This window comes from Sinocyclocheilus rhinocerous, unplaced genomic scaffold, assembly GCF_001515625.1.
Source record: "Sinocyclocheilus rhinocerous isolate Xijiao unplaced genomic scaffold, SAMN03320098_v1.1 scaffold2335, whole genome shotgun sequence".
Classification (NCBI taxonomy): Eukaryota; Metazoa; Chordata; class Actinopteri; order Cypriniformes; family Cyprinidae; genus Sinocyclocheilus; species Sinocyclocheilus rhinocerous.
Window position 1 is genome coordinate 280,269 of NW_015636844.1, and position 17,997 is coordinate 298,265.

The 17,997-nt window shown below is 40.6% G+C and overlaps 1 protein-coding gene across 3 annotated transcripts in view; it reads left to right on the forward strand.

Moving 5' to 3' along the window:
- Positions 1-17,997, forward strand: part of LOC107748112 (amyloid beta A4 precursor protein-binding family B member 3-like) — a 37,929-nt gene that overhangs the window by 14,872 nt on the left and 5,060 nt on the right. For 2 of the 3 annotated variants that reach the window (XM_016562770.1, XM_016562772.1), the window contains exons 2-7: positions 3,183-3,370; positions 3,859-3,929; positions 6,683-6,734; positions 13,363-13,509; positions 13,870-13,997; positions 15,440-15,445. In XM_016562770.1, coding sequence (XP_016418256.1) covers positions 3,183-3,370; positions 3,859-3,929; positions 6,683-6,734; positions 13,363-13,509; positions 13,870-13,997; positions 15,440-15,445 — 592 coding nt within the window. The remainder of the gene's footprint in view (positions 1-3,182; positions 3,371-3,858; positions 3,930-6,682; positions 6,735-13,362; positions 13,510-13,869; positions 13,998-15,439; positions 15,446-17,997) is intronic. The other variant, XM_016562771.1, reaches the window with a different exon arrangement.

Sequence of the window (17,997 nt, forward strand, 5' to 3'; positions counted from 1 at the left end):
CAGTCCGCCATTGTTTCACTGCCGGAGCAGATGTAGACAAGAATGACTCCTAAGCGATTGAGGTGTTCTGTTGTTGGATGTAATAATGAACGAACATAGCAGTCGTCATTTACTCCCGACATCTGAGCCGCTGAACTCGCAGTGGATTACATTGTTTCTGAAGGGAATGCGCCCTGATCTACATAAATGCGTCTATGTTTGAGTGAATCATTCGTGATCCAGCCTCATCTACAGAAGAAGTGAGTATAATGTTTTGTAATGAATCTTTGCAAATCGACTTTCATAATAATATGCTAATTAGCAAGTTTCAGCAAGTAACAGTCCCTCAGAGAGCAGCTCGGAAGAGAGGGGCGGGGTCAGCAGAGCTCATTAACATTTAAAGGAAAATGCTACAAAACGGCTTACTCTGAAAAGAGCTGTTTTTGACAGGGTAAAAAGGTGTTTTTTACACTACCATTGAGAAATTTGAACCAAACTATGTTACAGACTTTTCATTAAGACCCTAAAGAATCATATCAACTTGTGGAAAATGGGCATCCGATGACCCCTTTAATGATTTTTAAGGGAGTTTGTAAATGTGATACTGATTTAATACAATACAATTCAATAAACAAGAAGTTAATATTAAGTGACTTACATTGTCTGACTATAACACTATTGTCTGATTTTGTTCTATTTCGCCGTCGAAAATAGTTTAAAACAAAGACACAGCGCATCTCCATTCAAACACAGCGGTGTTTAGTTTATGAATGAACGGAGGGTTTTTAAACGAATCTAGTGAGTCAGTGATTCATGATTACCCATTCATAAAGACAGTCACTTGCACAAAGGGTATAATGTCTATTGACAATATTGTAGCGATATACAGTTTCAAATCAAGAAGCTTTCTGTTGGTCAACTTGCCAAATTCGCATGACCAACTGAACCCGATGTGAAATCTAAGTGGGAAGATCTTTTGCCCTCACACAGAATTCCTGACCATGAGGATTCTGACTGAAATGTTCACCAAAAAATTTTAATAAATTCACAGAATTCACATAACATTGGTAAATGTGACTGCACCTTTAGGCTAAATTTGGAGGAATATTGTTATGTAGATTCAGAGTAATATACATTTCTTAGTATCTGTTACTAAAAGACCAATTTATTGATAAAATGTTATATCTTTTTTATAATTTTTAAATTTATTTATGTTTGCATTTACAGTGTAGCCAGAATGTCATTTACAGTAAATGATGGAGACCCTTTGTCAGAGAAACGCCTTTAAAATAGCAAGTTTATTTATAAATTGAAAAACAGATGTAGCTTTTAATAATTGTAAAATATATATACATGTATGGGTGTGGGTGTGTCACTCATACACTGATGTGTGTGCATAAAACTATCCTGACCTGTGTATAGTAAACACAATAGTTTCTGCAACAAATTAACAATTAAAATGTAAGTTTTTTAAAGGCAGCACATGAAAATTCATGTGCAAATTACATTTGTGAAATGTCAGTATGAGACTCTCTTTCTGTCTTGCTGTCATTGAATGCCAGAGGCAACTCTTACTCGTGTCCAAGCAATCTCGTGTCACTGCTGACCCAGTTCTAGTACTGCACACACACATTTACAGTGTTGTTTTCTCCCCCAAACATCCCCTCCAGCTTTCATAAGGCAAATTACATTTGTGAAATGTCAGTATGAGACTCTCTTTCTGTCTTGCTGTGTCATTGAATGCCAGAGGCAACTCTTACTCGTGTCCAAGCAATCTCGTGTCACTGCTGACCCAGTTCTAGTACTGCACACACACATTTACAGTGTTGTTTTCTCCCCCAAACATCCCCTCCAGCCCTCTGCATTGTGTTATTTGTGAGAGTGGACAGAAATCTCCAGATGCATTGTGTTAAATGATTCTCTCAGGCTAGAGATAAATTCAGGCAAATATAATTCAGCAGACACAGCTGCTCTTTCCTGCTTGCAGTTCTGCCAGTAGCCCTATGCCTGAAGCACTAAATCATCAGGAAACGTGACAAGATCACTTTGACACACATAAAAGCTGTAAAAACTTTTGTTATTTTAACAGGAAAATAATTTGAAAATGCTACAGTAAAAACCTGCCAATTGGTTGTAAGCTATCTTACCATATAAAGTGAAAAAATCTAGAAGGTTTAAAATTGCATGTAAATGTAAATTTACTGTACAGCACTGTAAAATGTACGTTTTTTTTTAAGTAAAAATTATAAATTATATAATTTACTAATAATGAGCTATATAATGTACAGATAAAATTTTGTAAACAATTTGTGGACTGTGTGGCTAAACTCTGATTCATCATGGTTATTATAACTCTTAAAATATACAGACAACAAAAGTCTGTCTGATAATTTCTAAAGCATTCTCACCGTATCTTTTAATGTGAATTTCTGGTCACCACAACTGATGAAAAGATGGATTTCATTATACAGTCTCATTATACAATTATACAGTCACTGATGGAAAGGGTTCAAATACGCAAAAGAACCTGGAAAACCAAAGAATCTGTGGGACCTAGAGGATTTTTCTGAAGAATAAAGGGATTCATAAACAACCATCACAAAACAAAAATCATCAAGCATATGTAAACTTTTGAACGGGGTAATATAACATTTTATAAAATCAGCTATTATTTTGTTTTGTGGACAATATGTAAACATATTTTATGTAAAATATCATATTCAGGCCAGTACTAAATAAGAAATAACACATATTTTGTATGATCCCTCTTAGTAAAATAATTAACATTTTGCAGATTCTGCAAGGTGTATGTAAAATTTGACCAAAACTGTATGAAATGTCTGAAAGACAGGGAGAAGATAATGGAAATGAAAATTAGTCCAGCCCTTTTTTAATAAGAGAGAGATGCTTTTAGTTTTGATCTCATTTTAGGCTGTATGTCATGTGGGCAGATTAGGGCCTGGTCTGTCTCTCACGAGTAGATCTGAGCACGGTGACTGCACCTCGGGGTGTGTATGCCTCATTGAATCTTAGTGTGTGTGTGTGTGTGTAAAGGCTGCTGGCTCTGTGTTACTTGGTGGGAATTGTAATATAGCACTTTTACAATAATCTGTGTGTGCTGTCCTCAAGTTAGCATGCATGTGCAATCCTAATAGCATATCATTTAAGATGCAGATTAATCCAGAAATTCAATCTCTGTGCAGATAACATCTGGAACGATCAGAGTCTGGAGCTGGACTCAGATCTGCCTCCAGGATGGCGCACTATACGTGACAGCACTGGCACCTATTACTGGCACGTGCCCACAGGCACCACCCAGTGGCAGCATCCCTCCTACAGCACAGAGGAGGAACAAAATGCCATTAATGGCATCACTTCCAGCCAGATCAAGGTGAGATACTCTGATCTATTTGTGTGTGTGTGTGTGTACTGTTATATTCAATTCAAGTATCAAGTTTATTTGTACAGCGCTTTTCACGATACAAATCATTGCAAAGCAACTCAAATAGAGACATAATTAGCATTGCTGCTGTTCCAACCAAGCAATATATATATATGATATATATGGTTTATGAGGACACAAATGTGTATAATGACATGGGTACTACAACGTAAACATGGTTTATGAGGACACTTCCTGTGTCCCCGTTAAACAAAAGGCTTAAAAAACATACAAAATGGTGTTTTATGAAATTAAAAAATTGCCAGTAGTTTTCTGTAAGGGGTAGGTTTAGGTGTAGGGCGATAGAAAATACAGTTTGTACAGTATAAAAACCATTACGCTTATGGAGAGTCCCCGTAAACCACAAATGTGTGTGTGTGTTCATGTGGCTTTGTGAATGTTTTTGTTAGCTGTCCCTTTACTCTTGACTTCTTCAGACTGCAGCAGATGGCAGGCGGGAATCAGGAGGCAGACTGACTGAAAACCCTCTGCCCTCTCTGAGTGAAAGGTGAGCGAATCACACCTGCGCTGGGTGACTGTACAGCTGAGGACAGGCTGCAGATATATCTCTGAAACTAGACATTAAAGCTTGTAAAGCAAAGTGTGTGAAGCTTAATGCGATTTAACCAAGTTGGAAATGTTCTTAGTTAAAGGGTTAGTTCACCCAAAAATGAAAATTAGGCTGTGTTATACTCACCCCAGAGCCATCCTAGGTGTATATGACTTTCTTCTTTCAGACGAATCCAGTCGGAGTTAGATAAAAAATTATCCTGGCTATTCCAAGCTCTATCATTGCAGTCAGCGGGTGTTGCAGTGCTTCAGTCCAAAAGAAGTGAAATAAAACCTAATTTTCATTTTTGGGTGAACTAACCCTTTAACATCCTTGTTGGAATAAAATCCTTTTTATAGGATTAGGATTATGGGCTTGTTATCAGCAATTTTCCTCTAATTGTAAGAGTTCAGTTCAATAGAAATGGTTGTATGATTGGAATGTTGTTTCAGGATAATGAATGGCTGTAAAACATTCCACTTATTACACTGCATCTTGACTTTTAGTTAAAATATTTTATTATGTGAGAACAAAGAGACTGTTGAGTGCTACAACAGACATCTTTTATTTTATTTAAAAAATATCAATAACCAATGAGATGAGATATCCATGATTGTTTATTTATATATTTATTTATTTTATTTCTAGGGCTAGATTTACTAAACAGAGAAAATTAGAGTGAGAGCGCAAACCCATAAAACTTAAAAACTGCATGTTGTGTTCACTTGTGTTATCTTTTACTAATATTTAAATTTGTTTGATGATCTGAAACATTAAAGTGTGACAAACATGCAAAAAAATAAGAAATTAAGAAGGGGGCCAACACTTTTTCACACCACTGTATCTGCATACATTTTATGGAAGACATTAGGGCATGGGCATTGGAACCATTTAATGTGGGTGGGTCAAGACCCACCCACTTTTTAAGACCAATGATATTGGACCCACTCACTTTTACCGTCTCTAATTCATTGCATATACCTGTTCACTTTTCAGAGCGCCGTCAGTCAAATCATATAGTCTTTGTAGCAGCATTGATTTACAGTTACACTTACACTATGTTGGACCCACCCACATTTTTGTTGCTTCTGACACCCATGCATTAAGGACATGTCTTTACCAGAAGTTATTTTTATACTACTGAATAATTTGTTAAAATGTGTCCACAGCCACGAAATTATTTGGTAAAATGTGTCGCCAACTAATTTGTTGCAATTGATTCAATGTGCTGGGTGTAGTAACACATTAGCCATGGACTATGTCAATTTGCATCCTTGATGCAAATAAAACTCTGGCACAGCTTAGCAGCCAGAAACAAACATAAGCTAGGCCAAATTATCCGTCTGGTGCTCTGGAAATGAAAAGAAAAAAAACTTTTCTCTCTGTTTTCCCATTTGTTTTGTCCTCTAATGAAGCCAGTAGACATTTAATTGAACCAACACATTCTTATTCCTCAAAATGATATTACCCACCTGGAGTTGTGTGAACAGATGTCGGTTCCGCTGGCTGCTAGTGGAAATGACAAAAGCGGCCCTGCTTTAGACAGCCAGTCAGGTGTGGCCTGTACAACTGTGAGATGGAGAGTAAAATAGGCCGTTTTGTCTTTGGCTAACCTCCAAACAGTCTGATACCAGGCCATGAGGCCCCAGTCACACTAATGCTCGAACAAAAGTGAGCACTCACCTGGGGAATTGACAATAAGAACAATAAGAAGAGTTTCTCTCCACTTTGTGGTGCTAAATAGGGTCTTTGCCAATGAAGGACAAAATACTGTACACACATTCATTTAACAGGCTGGAACATGCCTTTATTAAGTGTCAGGTTTGTCATTGACTGACCTTTCTACTGAATTTGTTTGGAGAGCTGAGATTGGCTGCTGCTAAGTTGTTTGGGAATTATTGACAGCAACAGGCAATGCAATTACCTTCATTTATTTTGTCAGCACCTTGAGGCAGTGTAACACGGCAGAGGGCAACATTAGATTCTGGTGTATTAAGTTTCTGTCCTCAGTATATGTTAAAGAGCACTGTTTGTGTACTTGAGCAGAATAAAGGTGAATAATTTATTTTTCACTTAAAATTCAGTTAAATTAAACATTTAGCGTAATGTGTTTAATGTATTATATAGCTTTAATAAATGTTCATTTATTTTAATTTATTTTATTATTATTTGTTTCTCATGAGATGAAGAAAGTGTGGAAAGTTGAAAGTGTGCCCTCCAGACTTCCAGAATAAATCAACAATATCAATAACTGTACTCAAATACTAATTTTTTAAATAATATTCTGTTGAATGTAATTATCCATTTTTATTTTATTTTATTTTATTTTGTTTTGTTGAGACAAAGACCCAGTCAAGGGCTTTTCATTTTATAGTTCTATACTACATCATTTTCCTTTGCGAGACCACTGTTCATTACAGGAAGGAAGTACGCTCAAAATGCTGTGACTTGTTCATAAGAATCTATGCACAAAGCTGAGAGTGATAATTATAGGAGCTGTTTCTTGTTTACAGGACAAACTACCCCAGCGGTCTGAATAGCCTTTTCTAGAGCATAGATGAAAGTGCTTTCAATAGAACACCAAACAGAAAAATAACCAAGTGTTCAGCATCTCAATGCTTAATTTGTATTCCTTTTTTTTCTGTTCAAATGAGCCCAGTATTTAATTATGAGTCATTATCATAATGATGTGCTCTCTTGCTCTGATTCAGGCCCTCATGGCAGGAAGAGAATTTCTGTGTCAACATGGATCCCGACTCCAAGGTAGAATCTTGCTGTGTGATGCCCTAATACAGTTCAACATGTAAAATGTATTACTGTTTTCTCTGCTATTAGTCACTGTGCCCCACAAAAATCAGAGCACATCATGAGGTAACCACTGAGGGTGAAAGGTCAGAGTTGGAAAGGAGCATCAATCAGGGCATGTTTAGTGATGCAGTAGGGTGTATATGTGCGTGTGTGTTGGTGGAGTGTATATAGAGGGTGGGGGTGGAGGGCAATGACCTCTTAAAGCACAAGAGATGCAATTTTAAGACTCAGCTTTATTGAGTCTGTGTAAAATGATCCTTATAGGCTGGGTCATATATATATACTCTGTACAAAATATTTTGACTTTCATCAGTCACCAGGCTGGTAAACGTTAGCTTGCTGGTTTGATTCCTAGGAGTGAGTAATGGACAATCATCAGTGTGCCTCTTAAGCCGCTATTACACTGAAATTACCTGGAACAATTTGTCCCGGGAACTTTTTATCCCCAGACCTGTTGCTGTCTGCGTTTCCATCACGGCCTAAAGTACCGTGAAGGTTAGGCAAATAGTCTGGTGACGTAGGACTGCGCGCGATTGCTCCTCCCAGTTCAGGAGGGGGTGCTAATGTCGAACAATGATAACATAATCATACAAAGCGACGGACAATCATATTTTTTTTTTGTCACCGTTTCCAGTTCCCGCTGGATTTCATCCTCAGCACTGCACCACAACAGACTTTTAAAAATGGTGGTTTAAATACAATGCTGCGTAGAGTCAACCAATCCAAATTCTGCGTGAACTCAACCAGTCAATCCCACCCCCTGAAATTTCCGGACATTTGAAAAAGTACTACCTCGCGAGCAGGTAGTACATTTTTATCCGGATTTATTTATTTAGATCCAGGTTCCTGTGGTGGAAACACACCGAGTACTGCCCCAAAGTCCCTGGTTCCTGGGGAAAGTTCCTGCGGTGGAAACAGGCTTTTAGAAAGACACTTAACCCCAGGATGCTTACAGGAGCTTGTTGCTGTAATGTGTGTACTGTGAGTCACATTTGATAGTAAGCAAGTAGTCATTTAGCAGATGCTTTTAAGAAATATTTAGGTATGACAATATAAAACATCTAAATAGATGTTGTCCAGAATGTCAACATGAACTGCAGGCCAAATGTATGCAACGCCACCAGTCTAATTAAAGAGTTTGGTATTGAAGGTTATTTCCAATTCAGATTAATAAACAAAAACTTTGGGCCAGATTTACTAAACAGGGCAAATTAGCATGAGAGCTCAATTCCAAACTACCAGTAATCTCCTCCCATAAATTTTGCATCTGAAAGGGAAACTCCTACACATGCATATTCAATAAGGTCAGGTGCAAAAATAACTGTGTCCATGCCTTTTCAACGCTAATTCTTCACTGCTCATCTTTAGTGAATCCTGACAGTACTATTTTAACGCCAAAAGACGGTTTGCACTGGCGCAAGCTTTTAGTAAATCTGGCCCTTTATTTCTTATAGTTGTGAAATCATGTCTCACAATTTTGACAATATATGTCATAGTTGTGACATTAAATATCACAATATGATTTCATTTATTGTAATTGTAAATTTATTTCTTGTAATTCATGACTAAATATGTCACAGTTGAGGCTTTATATTTCACAGTTGTGACTTTAAATATCACAATATAACTTCATTTCTTGTAATTGTGTATTTCTTATAGCTGTGGCTTTTCTCACAATTGTGGCATTATTTCTTGTAATTGCAACTTTATTTCTTGTAATTGTATAACTACACATTTGGTCAGAGAATCACCAGCAACGCCAGATCCTTCAGCTCCGCTCACTTGTTCACATTCACCAGAATTCTGATGCATTTCACCTGTCAGCACCAATCAAGTCACCATATAAAGCCACCTTCCCATCATCACCCCAGTGTCTGTTCTTGTTGTTCACTAGCATGCATCAACTTACCTGGCTACTTATCTGCTCTACCTACCTATTCGTCGAATCCATCCCAGTCGTCTGCCATCATCTTCTGTCTTCCTCCCAGCACGTTGACTCAGTCGTACCCTGCAAAGCAACCTCAGTGACTGTTCAGCTAAGTCTTTGCTCAAGATTATCTAGCCCTTATCTTAGCCCTTCAACCTCTCACCACCTCTCCTTCACTCCTTCACTATCTGCCTCTGCCAGTCCCATGGCCCGTCTAGCGACGTACTCTGGTGAGGTGGAGGAATGCAGCGGATTTCTTCTTCGACATGCAGCCGCGACTATTCCCCAGTGAGAGAGCTAAGATTGCTTATGTCCTTTTGTTCTGTCCATCAACGATCAACTCTTCTGGCTATGCCAAGGCCAATCCACTGTGAGTGACTACGCACTGCAATTCCGCACTCTAGTGGCAACCAGTGGCTATCACCTCCAGCACCAGAACCAATGCAAGTTGACTCTTACCATCTCACTCACAGCATCAACAGAGAATGAATAACGTGTTCTGTCTGTACTGTGGAGCAGCGGGGCATCTGATATGCACCTGTCCTGCCCGTCCACCATGCCCAGCAGTGAGTATCCTTCAGTTACAACCCATGATTGCTCCATTAACTCGTACTACCGTACTGGTAACCACTGCCAAGCGATCTATTTCAGTGCAAGCCCTGCTCGACTTGGGATCTGCTGGGAACTTCATCTCGCTGAACCTTCTTTGACAACTCAACCTCAAGAGGAAAACCTGTTCTCAACCTTTAAACATTCACACTATACTGGCAAAACCGCTGGGCAAAGGCAAAATCCAGTACTGCTCACCCACCATCACACTCCGCATCAGTTATCTGAATCAAGAGCCCATCTCCTTTCTGGTGCTGGAGGGTTCAACTGCCGACATCATCCTGGAATGCTCTTGGTTGACTGAACATTCCCCTAAGGTGAAGTAGAACACTGGTAAGATCCTACAATGGAGTGATGATTGCATCCAAAACTGTATATCCTCTGTTGAGAAATCATCTGCACCTCCCGTATAACAACCATCATTCACGACAAGGAAGGTGGCTATCTTTTCTACCACAATTGATAGTCCAGAAACCTCAGAAGCAGCCACGGAATTACCACCTCATAGGCCATGGGACTGTGCATTTGACTTGCTGCCTGGGGCCACGCTGCCGAAGGGTAGAATTTACACTGTCCATCCCAGAACAGAAGGCCATGGAGGAGTACATCGAGGAGGCTCTCAAACGGGTTCATCCGCCCTTCTACTTCACCAGCTGCATACAGTTTCTTTTTCATCGGTCAGAAGGATGGAGGCTTGAGGCCCTGCATTGATTGCTGGGTCCTGAATTAAAAGACGGTCAATTACCAGTATTCACTTCCTCTGGTCCCTGCCACCCTAGAACAGCTATGTGGTGCTTGCATCTTCGAATCCGCAAGGGTGATGAATGGAAGACCACATTCGTAACACCATCAGGCCACTATGAATATCAGGTGATGTCATATGGCCTCTCCAACTCACCCTCGGTCTTCCAGGGATTCATGAATGAGGTGTTCCGAGAGTACCTCCACCGCTTTGTGATTGTGTACATTGACAACATCCTCATCTACTCCCGGAACTTGGCCGAACATCACCACCACATGACACAGGTCCTTCAGAAGTTGACAGAGCACCATCTGTACCTCAACTGGAGAAGTGTGAGTTCCACCGTGATACCATCCCATTCCTCGGTTACATCATTGACCATCATGGCATTCACATGGACCAGAGGAAGGTACAAGCTGTCAGAGATTGGCCTCAACCTACTACCAAGGAATTCCAGCGTTTCCTAGGTTTTGCCAATTTCTATCGCCGATTCATCTCCAACTTCAGCCAGATCTGTGCATCTCTCACCTCACTCCTCAGGAATAAGTCCAAGTCTCCATCCTGGATGCCCGATGCCATCAACGCCCTCCATCAGCTCAAGGAAGCCTTATGCATAGCTTCTACTCTGGCACACCCAGACCAACAACTCCCTTTCATTGTCGAAGTAGTTGCTTCCACAGTCAGGGTAGAAGCAGTCCTGTCCCAATGTCACGGAGATCCTCCCATCCTCCATCCATGTGCCTTCTACTGCAAGAAACTATCCCCGGTGGAGCAAAACTATGACATCGGAATCTGGGATCTCCTAATTATCAAGCTTGCACTAGAGGAGTGGCAACACTGACTGGTGGGAGCCAAACACCCTTTCAAAGTAATAACTGATCACCGTGATCTGGAATATCTTTGCGATGTTAAACGTCCCAACCCCTGACAAGCCTGCTGGACTTTTTTCTTCACCTGCTTCAACTTTACAGTCACTTACCGGCCCAGATCATAGAATCAAAGAGCAGACGCACTCTCCTGTCTCCATCACCCCGAGGACTCCTCCGGAACCCATCCTCCCTCCAGCCATTATTGTGTGTCCCATCCAGTGGTCCCTTGACGACCAGATCACGTAAGCCACTCGCTCTGGAACTGCTCTGCCGAGAGGTCCAGAAGGGAAGGTCCATCATCCTTACGTCTAACCCTTCTGGACTCAGTACATTCATCTCTGGGCTCTGGACGCCCAGGCAGCCAGCAAACACCCTCGCTCCTCCAAAATCGCCACTGGTGGCCCAACATGGCTTGGGAATTCTCCCAATTCCCAAGAGCTGCTCAGTCTGCGCCATCTTCAAGACTCCCCGACACCTGCCACAAGGGTGGATTTTGTGACTGATCTTCCTCCTTCCAACTCCCATACCTGCATCCTGATGGTCGTAGACAGATACTCAAAGGCCTGCAAACTCATACCTCTGAAAGGACTACCCACCACCTTCGAGACCGCAGAACTCCTCTTTCAACATTCTGTCTGGCAAGACTTCTTCAAACTCCTCTGAGTTTCTGTCATTTTATCATCTGGATATCATCCCCAAACTAATGGTCAGACTGAGCGTAAGATCCAAGAGATTGGGAGATACCTGAGATCCTACTGCCATGGCCACCAGCACAGCTGGAGCCGTTTCCTGCCCTGGGCCGTGTATGCACAGAACTCCCTATGGCAAAGTACTACCAGCCTGACACCTTTCCAGTGCATACTCGGCTTCCACCCGCCCCTGTTTCCCTGGTCAGGTGAGCCATTGGACCTTCCAGATGTGAACCACTGGTTCCAGGAGAGCAAGAGGGTCGGGATTCAGCACATGTCCACCTGCAACAGGCAGTTCTGAAACATAAAAGCCAGGCCGATACTCACTACTCCAATGCTCCCCAGTACCATCCGGGTCAAAGGGTCTGGCTTTCCATCAGGGACATCTGTCTCCGACTGCCTAATCATAAGCTGAGTCCCTGCTACATAGATCCCTTCACCATCAGAAGGCAGATAAATGATGTCACTTATCAAGTCGATTTAACCTCTCACTACCGCATTGCACCTACCTTTCACGTCTCCCTCCTCAATCCGTTCACTAACCCTTTGGTCTCTCCTCCCACAGGATCTGGCGAGCCTGACTTAACACCTCCTCCAGGAATTACAGAGGAACAACACACAACAAGGCGGCCGTCTGGAATATCTTGTTGACTGGGAAGGATGCATCCCAGAAGAGAGATCAGGGGTGACGACATCCTTGTACCTGCCCTATTGACGGAGTTCCACACTCAATCCTGACAGTCCTGCACCCAGGGCCATGGCTGTCCTCGTTGCCGCATCATGTGGGCATCTGGAGCCAGTTTACTGTCACAGAGTCACCAGCAATGCCAGATCCTTCAGCTCCGCCCACTCATTCACAAACACCAGAATTCTGATGCACTTCACCTGTCAGCACCAATCAAGTCACAGTTTAAAGCCATCTTCCCATCATTACCTCAGTGTCTGGTATTGTTGTTCACTAGCGTACATCAACTTACCTGGCTACTTACCTGCTCTGCCTACCTGTTTGTTGAATCCATCCCAGTCATCTGCCATCATCTTCTGTCTTCCTCCCAGCATGTTGACTCAGCCTCACCCTGCAAAGCAACCTCAGTGACTGTTCAGCTAAGTCTTTGCTCAAGATTATCTACTATATTATCTCACCTGTGATCATCGCTTGCTCCTCTCCTGAAGCCTGTAAATAAACTGTTAGACCGTCATTTACCTGTGTTGTCTCCTTCTGTTTGCTGACAATATGTATGTCATAATTGAAGCTTTATATTTTACAGTTGTGGTTTTAAATATCACAATATGACTATTTCCTGTAATCGTGACTATTTCTTGTAATTGCGTGACTACATATTTCACAAATGGGACTTTTCACAGTTGACTTTCACAGTTGACTTTAAATATCACAATATGACTACTTCCTGAATTGAAACTATTTTTTTATAGTTGTGACTTTAGATCTGGTTTTTGTGACTATTTCTTGTAGTTGCAAATTTATTTCTTATAATTATGATATCACAATTTGACTTTATTTTTCACAGTTGCAACTTTATCTCTTATAATTACGACTGTATCTCACAATGTGACTTTAAATATCACAATATACATTACAGCTTACATTTTTTTTTTTTTTTTTAAAGTGGATGGTCGTCCCAGAAGTGTTAGGGAGATTTAGCAACAAGTGTCAACTTATTTTTGCCATATATATTGTTTCTAAAGTATGAGTGCTGTTAGGAAAAACTCTGCATTTGTCTTTCAGTGTTTTGCTGTGCGCTCGCTGGGCTGGGTTGAGATCCCTGAGGAGGAACTGACCCCTGGTAAAAGTAGTCTGGCAGTGAACAACTGCATCCAGCAACTCTCGCACAGCAAAGCAGAGGGCCGGGACGCAGTGGGTGCCTGGGGAGAGGTGAGAACAGCCTGGGCTCATACATTACTTAGAATAGATGAGGTGTGCTTAGCTGGGGCCCACCAGTGTCTTTGGAGGTCCGTTGGATTAATTTAGACAGGTGTAATAGCAGTACTAGTGTGCTGTTGTTACATACTGCTGAGTGTTGTCAGTATGTGTGCTGTTGTTATTTTCTGCTGAGTGTTGCCAGTATATATTTTGGTAAATTACCCATTAGCAAGTTATATAAGGTTTATGCACTATTTTATGACCCAGTTTGAATTATATTAAATTACCTCATCTTAGCGCAGTTAGCTTAGCTCTCACAGAAGGTCATGGTAACTATTAAAAGCATACGTGTGTGTGTGTGTGTGTGTTCAGGGTCAGGATATGATGATGGTGCTCAAGAAGGACACTCTCAGTCTAATGGACCCTGTGGACCGCAGCCTCATACATTGTCAGCCCATAATCAACATCCATGTATGGGGGGTGGGCTGCAACAATGGCAGGTAGACTGACCTATACACTTGTTCTATTTCTGGGTCTAAAATTCCTCAGTTTTTCCCATTTTCAATGGTATCATACATTAAATCTGGATTTCTGCAGACTGTTCACAACAATTTAACAGAAAATGTATAAGTTTGGAAAATTGCCAGTACAGCCCTTCAGTTCAGTCATATTTCCTTATTCAATGATGGTCAGTGGCAGGTCTTTGAAAATGTAGAGCTTCTTTTAATTTACTGCTAGAGTGAAGCCCAGTGTAGCTGTCTTGAATTTAGTTGTGGTTTTCCTGTAAAACACAGAGACACTGAAGGTGAATATTTGCAATCCAAGCTATAATAGGACATGTTTTGCATGAAATGTGTTGCTTTTGTTTTTGATTTGTGTGTTGTTAAAAGCTGTAACTGGCTAGAGAGTAGAGTAGCTCCCCTTGTGAAAAAGAAGTGCACTTCATTGTATTGAATGTGCACTTGTACTTCATATCCTGAATGTGTATTTTTGTTTAAATGTACTTGCAGATAATGTAATATTAATAAAAGGCCACTTAAAGGGATAGTCCACACAAATATGGAAATTCTGTCATCATACCCATATCTAAAGCTAGGCATTTGAAGTCAGTATAGGAAACTGTTTGGTTACCAACGTTCTTCAAAATACCTTTTGTGTTCAGCAAAAGAAAGAAATGCATACAGGTTTGGAAAGACGTGAGGGTGAGTAAATGATGACATTTACATTTTTGGGGAGTACCATCTCTTTAAGTAATTTATTTTAAAGGGGTCATCGGATGCCACATGCACTTTTACAAGCTGTTTGAACTGAAATGTGTGTTGGCAGTGTGTGTACACAACCACCCTATAATGATAAAGATCCACCCAGTGTTTTTTTTTAATCTCGTTAAATCATTTCCCCCTTTTGTTCGCGCAAATCTTTCTTGATCCAGCTTCACGTCCAGAAGTGAGTGTAAGGTGTTTTAATTAATCTTTACAAATCGCCTTTCCTAATAATGTGCTAGTTAGCAAGTTTCACGATGAATGCGGCTAAAGTTTACCGTCTCTCAGATGGCGGCTCGGAAGAGAGGGGCGAGGCGAGCAGAGCTCATTTGCATTTAAAGCAGCATGCAAGAAAACAACTTGCTCTGAAAAGAGCTGTTTTTGACAGGGTGAAAAGGTGTTTTTTACACTACCATTGAGAAATTTTAACCAAACTATGTTACAGAATTTTCATTAAGACCCTAAAGAATCATATCAACTTGTGGAAAATGGGCATCCGATGACCCCTTTAAAGTATAGAATTTTTTTTAACAAGTACTCTTTTTAAAAGTATGCTAAATGCACTTCTTTTTCACAAGGGTCTTGAGCTTGCTAAAACGCTTCTCACGTTTTTGAGTTATTTTAACTATTATTAACCTTTTTTCCTTTTTTCTTTTTTAAACCACCACTCTTGAAAACAGAGACAGGTAATAACTGCACTTTTTTCTTTATTCAATTAGACCTAGAAAACATGTCTCATGATGTCTGGGTTCCATCGTGGTCCATGAAGTAGCGCTCCTTAGCCATGTTTTCTTTCATTCCTTTACCGTCTTGCTTCATCTCAGGTTGTGTAATTTGTACTAAGTGCAAAAAATGTGTTGGATTAACTGATGACAATAAAATTATTTAAATGTTTGCTTTGCTCTGCATGTCTCCAGAAACACCTTCCCCTGTATTCAATCAATATTCAATGAATAAATTCAGATGATTCTGCCGTGATGAACCAATCAAAGCCTAATTTGGGGGATTTATTTAAATTGTTTGGACAGGGGGGGGGACAAATTTACTAGTTTGTAATGGGACCATAAGCAGAGCATGTTGGCATGTGCCAATGCGAAATAGTCTTTGCTAGATGAGAGACATTTAAATTGTGAGAATGTGCTCAGATGCAAATCCAAAAATAGACCTTTTCAGTCTAAATAGCTCCAGCTAAGTGCAAGTGTGGAACCCTGGACTGTTTCAGATCATTAGGGGCTGGTACAATAACTCTGTATTCACACAATGAAGGTATCTATCTCTCTCTTTACTACCCAGACAAATGCATTTGTTATTCTGTTTGACTTGCATGTTCTCTCTTAAAAAATGAGAGTAAACGAGTGCTGGATTTCACAAGCATCAGTATGCTGTGTGAGCTTGAGCCACATGCCGTATGAAGCACCACTGCTCTATATTTCTCCAATGTAATATTCATGAATTAAATATTCTCTTTGATGGAGGCAGCATGCAGCATTAGATGAAGAATCAGTAGGCCTGCGCGGCTGTTTGCATTTTGGAAAATCATACTGCCCAGAAATGCAGATCGATCTGTATTTATAGAACATTGACATCTGATACTAGCAAGTACAGTCGGCTAAGAAAGACTTTCTAAGGTTAATGTGAAGAGATTTAGTGAATAACAAGTTAGGTTGAGAGATTAGAGATGGTTTAGCATCACTTTGTAAATACCCAGGCGGCTAATGTCATTTCCAGCTTGCAGTGGTTTTTGTCCTATTTTTATTTTAGCATTTTATAGTTCTATTCTTAGAAGGGCTGCTCACTTCTGTGGCCTTTCAGCATGCTTATGGCAAAGTCATATACAACTTAATCATCATGGTGCCACATTATAGTTTAAGTATCAAAATAAGATTTGATTCTATTATACAGAATATGACATATACACTAACATAAAGTTTGAGGTCTGTAATATTTTTTTAACTTTTGAACATTCCATACATCAAAGAATCTTGAGAAAAATGTATCACAGTTTCTACAGAAATATTAGGCAATTAAACGTTTCTTGAGCATCAAATCAGTAAATTAGAATGATTTCTGAAGGAACATGTGACACTGAAGCCTGGAATAATGGCTGCTAAAAATTCAGCTTAGCATTACGGGAATAAATTACATTTTAAAATATATTAAAACAACAAACAGTTCTTTTAAAGTGTAACAATATTTCACGATATTGCTATTTTGCCATATGAACAAATAAATTAAGCACACGTGTATATATATATATATATATATATATATATATATACACACCAATCAGACATAGCATTATGACTACTGACAGGTGAAACAGGTCAAATAGGCAGCAAGTGAACATTTTGTGCTCAAATTTGATGTTAGAAGCAGGAAAAATGGGCTAGCATAAAGATTTGAGCGAGTTTGACAAGGGCCAAATTGTGATGGCTAGGTCAGAGCATCTCCAAAACTGCAGCTCTTGTGGGGGTTCCCGGTCTGCAGTGGTCAGTATCTATCAAAAGTGGTACAAGGAAGGAACAGTGGTGAACCGGCGACAGGGTCATGGGCGGCCAAGGCTCATTGATGAGCTACTGTAGCTCAGATTGTTCAAGAAGGTAATGCTGGTTCTGATGGAAAGGTGTCAGAAAACACAGTGCATCACAGTTTGTTGCTAATGGGGATGCATAGCCGCAGACCATTCTGGGTGCCCATGCTGACCCCTGTCCACCACTGAAGGTGCCAACAGTGGGCACGTGAGCATCAGAACTGGACCTCGGAGCAATCGAAGAAGGTGGACTGGTCTGATAAATCATGTTTTCTTTTACATCACGTGGATGGCCGGGTGCGTTGGCGTTGCTTACCTGGGGAACACATGGCACCAGGATGCACTATGGGAAGAAGGCAAGCGGCAGAGGCAGTGTGATGCTTTGGGCAATGTTCTGCTGGGAAACCTTGGGTCCTGCCATCCATGTAGATGTTACTTTGACACGTACCACCTACCTAAGCATTGTTGCAGACCATGCACATGGAAATGGTATTCCCTGGTGGCTGTGGCCTCTTTCAGCAGGATAATGCATCCTGCCACAAAGCACACATTGCTCTGGAATGATTTGAGGAATGTAGAGTTCAAGGTGTTTCCTTGGCCTCCACATTGCCCAGATTTCAATCCAATTGAGCACTTTGGGATGCACTGGACCAAAAAGTTTGATGCACGGTGGCCACCTCGCAACCTACATGACTTGAAGGATTGGCC